This window comes from Dendroctonus ponderosae, unplaced genomic scaffold, assembly GCF_020466585.1.
Source record: "Dendroctonus ponderosae isolate FM_Combo_2020 unplaced genomic scaffold, Dpon_F_20191213v2 Dpon_F_20191213_5, whole genome shotgun sequence".
Classification (NCBI taxonomy): Eukaryota; Metazoa; Arthropoda; class Insecta; order Coleoptera; family Curculionidae; genus Dendroctonus; species Dendroctonus ponderosae.
In genome coordinates, this window is record NW_026018715.1 from 15,300,098 (window position 1) to 15,301,278 (window position 1,181).

General features: G+C 38.4%; 1 protein-coding gene across 1 annotated transcript in view; it reads left to right on the plus strand.

Moving 5' to 3' along the window:
- Positions 1–57: 57 nt before the first annotated feature.
- Positions 58–1,181, plus strand: part of LOC109539117 (argininosuccinate lyase) — a gene marked incomplete at its 3' end in the record, with an annotated part of 55,201 nt that continues 54,077 nt past the window's right edge. The window contains 1 exon segment of the mRNA XM_048666880.1: positions 58–271. Within this exon segment, the coding sequence (XP_048522837.1) occupies positions 269–271 (3 nt within the window).

The following is a 1,181-nucleotide window of genomic DNA, read 5'->3' on the forward strand; positions in this document are numbered from 1 at the left end:
AGCGTGAACAACCCTGTATATACGATAGTGGTGCGGACTGAACCGAATCAAGTTTATCTTAAGCAAGCAGTTGTGCATAAATAAATAATAAGTATTCATTAATTACTTTTGCGTTTCTGGTCGGAAATATCTCCGTTTTTACTTCGTATCATTTTTTTGACCTTTACTGATATATTCGTTGTTGCGCTACAATACGCAAAGGAATTTTATTAGATTTTGCCCAATCCGAGTGTTCTTTCGTGTGTTTTGCATACACCGCTACAGACAAATGGTAAGTGCAATCAAGAGCAGTTAAGAGCAGTTTCCTTCCTTCAGGTAAAGGGTTTAGAATCGAATGGAAGATTGAAGAAAATTGGTCAATTGGTAGGTTTAATGGGTGTTTGTGTTCAAACCAGTGTCGTTCAACAAAAAGGCGATGGTTGAACCGAGCCCTTCGAGCACTACACTGGTTTCTTGCCAAAAATATGAAAATGTAAAACAGCATAATTCAAAATGCCCTGATGATGATTTAAAGCAAACCTTTTCCACATATAGAACGCTTTTTGCCCTGCCAAAGGCACTTGAAAGTGAATATCCAGGCTGCCAACTTAGGCCTGCATAAACAAGCGCAAAATGCTTTCGAAATTTTCTTCAAACCTTGAGAAGACCGGATCCTGACCCAAGATATCATGATGATAAAATACGACGACCTGCTTAATTATCCGCAAAAATTGTGCGCAAATTTATAAATTGCCTGAGGGTCACTAAGAATCGGGACTTTTCACGCTTGTAGAACAAACGTTGCCCTGCAAAATGCGCATAAAAGCGACTCTCTCATTTGGTTAGTTGCTGAGGAAATAAATGCCAAACTCGCAACGTTGCAGAAGCAACCTCGTAAGTCCAACGCAAGTTTGAAAAATTGCCCAAAGACTCTTGGAAAAATTTCAAATAAAGGGAAATAAACTAGGAAAGAATCAGCAAAAGAAGGAGCATCGGGAACCTGAGACGAGAGGGAATTTACAACTTTAGTTATGATATTCTTATCTTTCCTGGGTCTCAGTCAAAGTGTGAAGTAAAAATTTTGAACATCGTTTATTTCATTAGGTTCGTTTTGGCGAGACAACAGCGCCATCATCAGATTTAAAATTTACACAAACTCATGATTGGTAAAAATCAACGTTCTTTTAGGTCTTTGCCTTCTT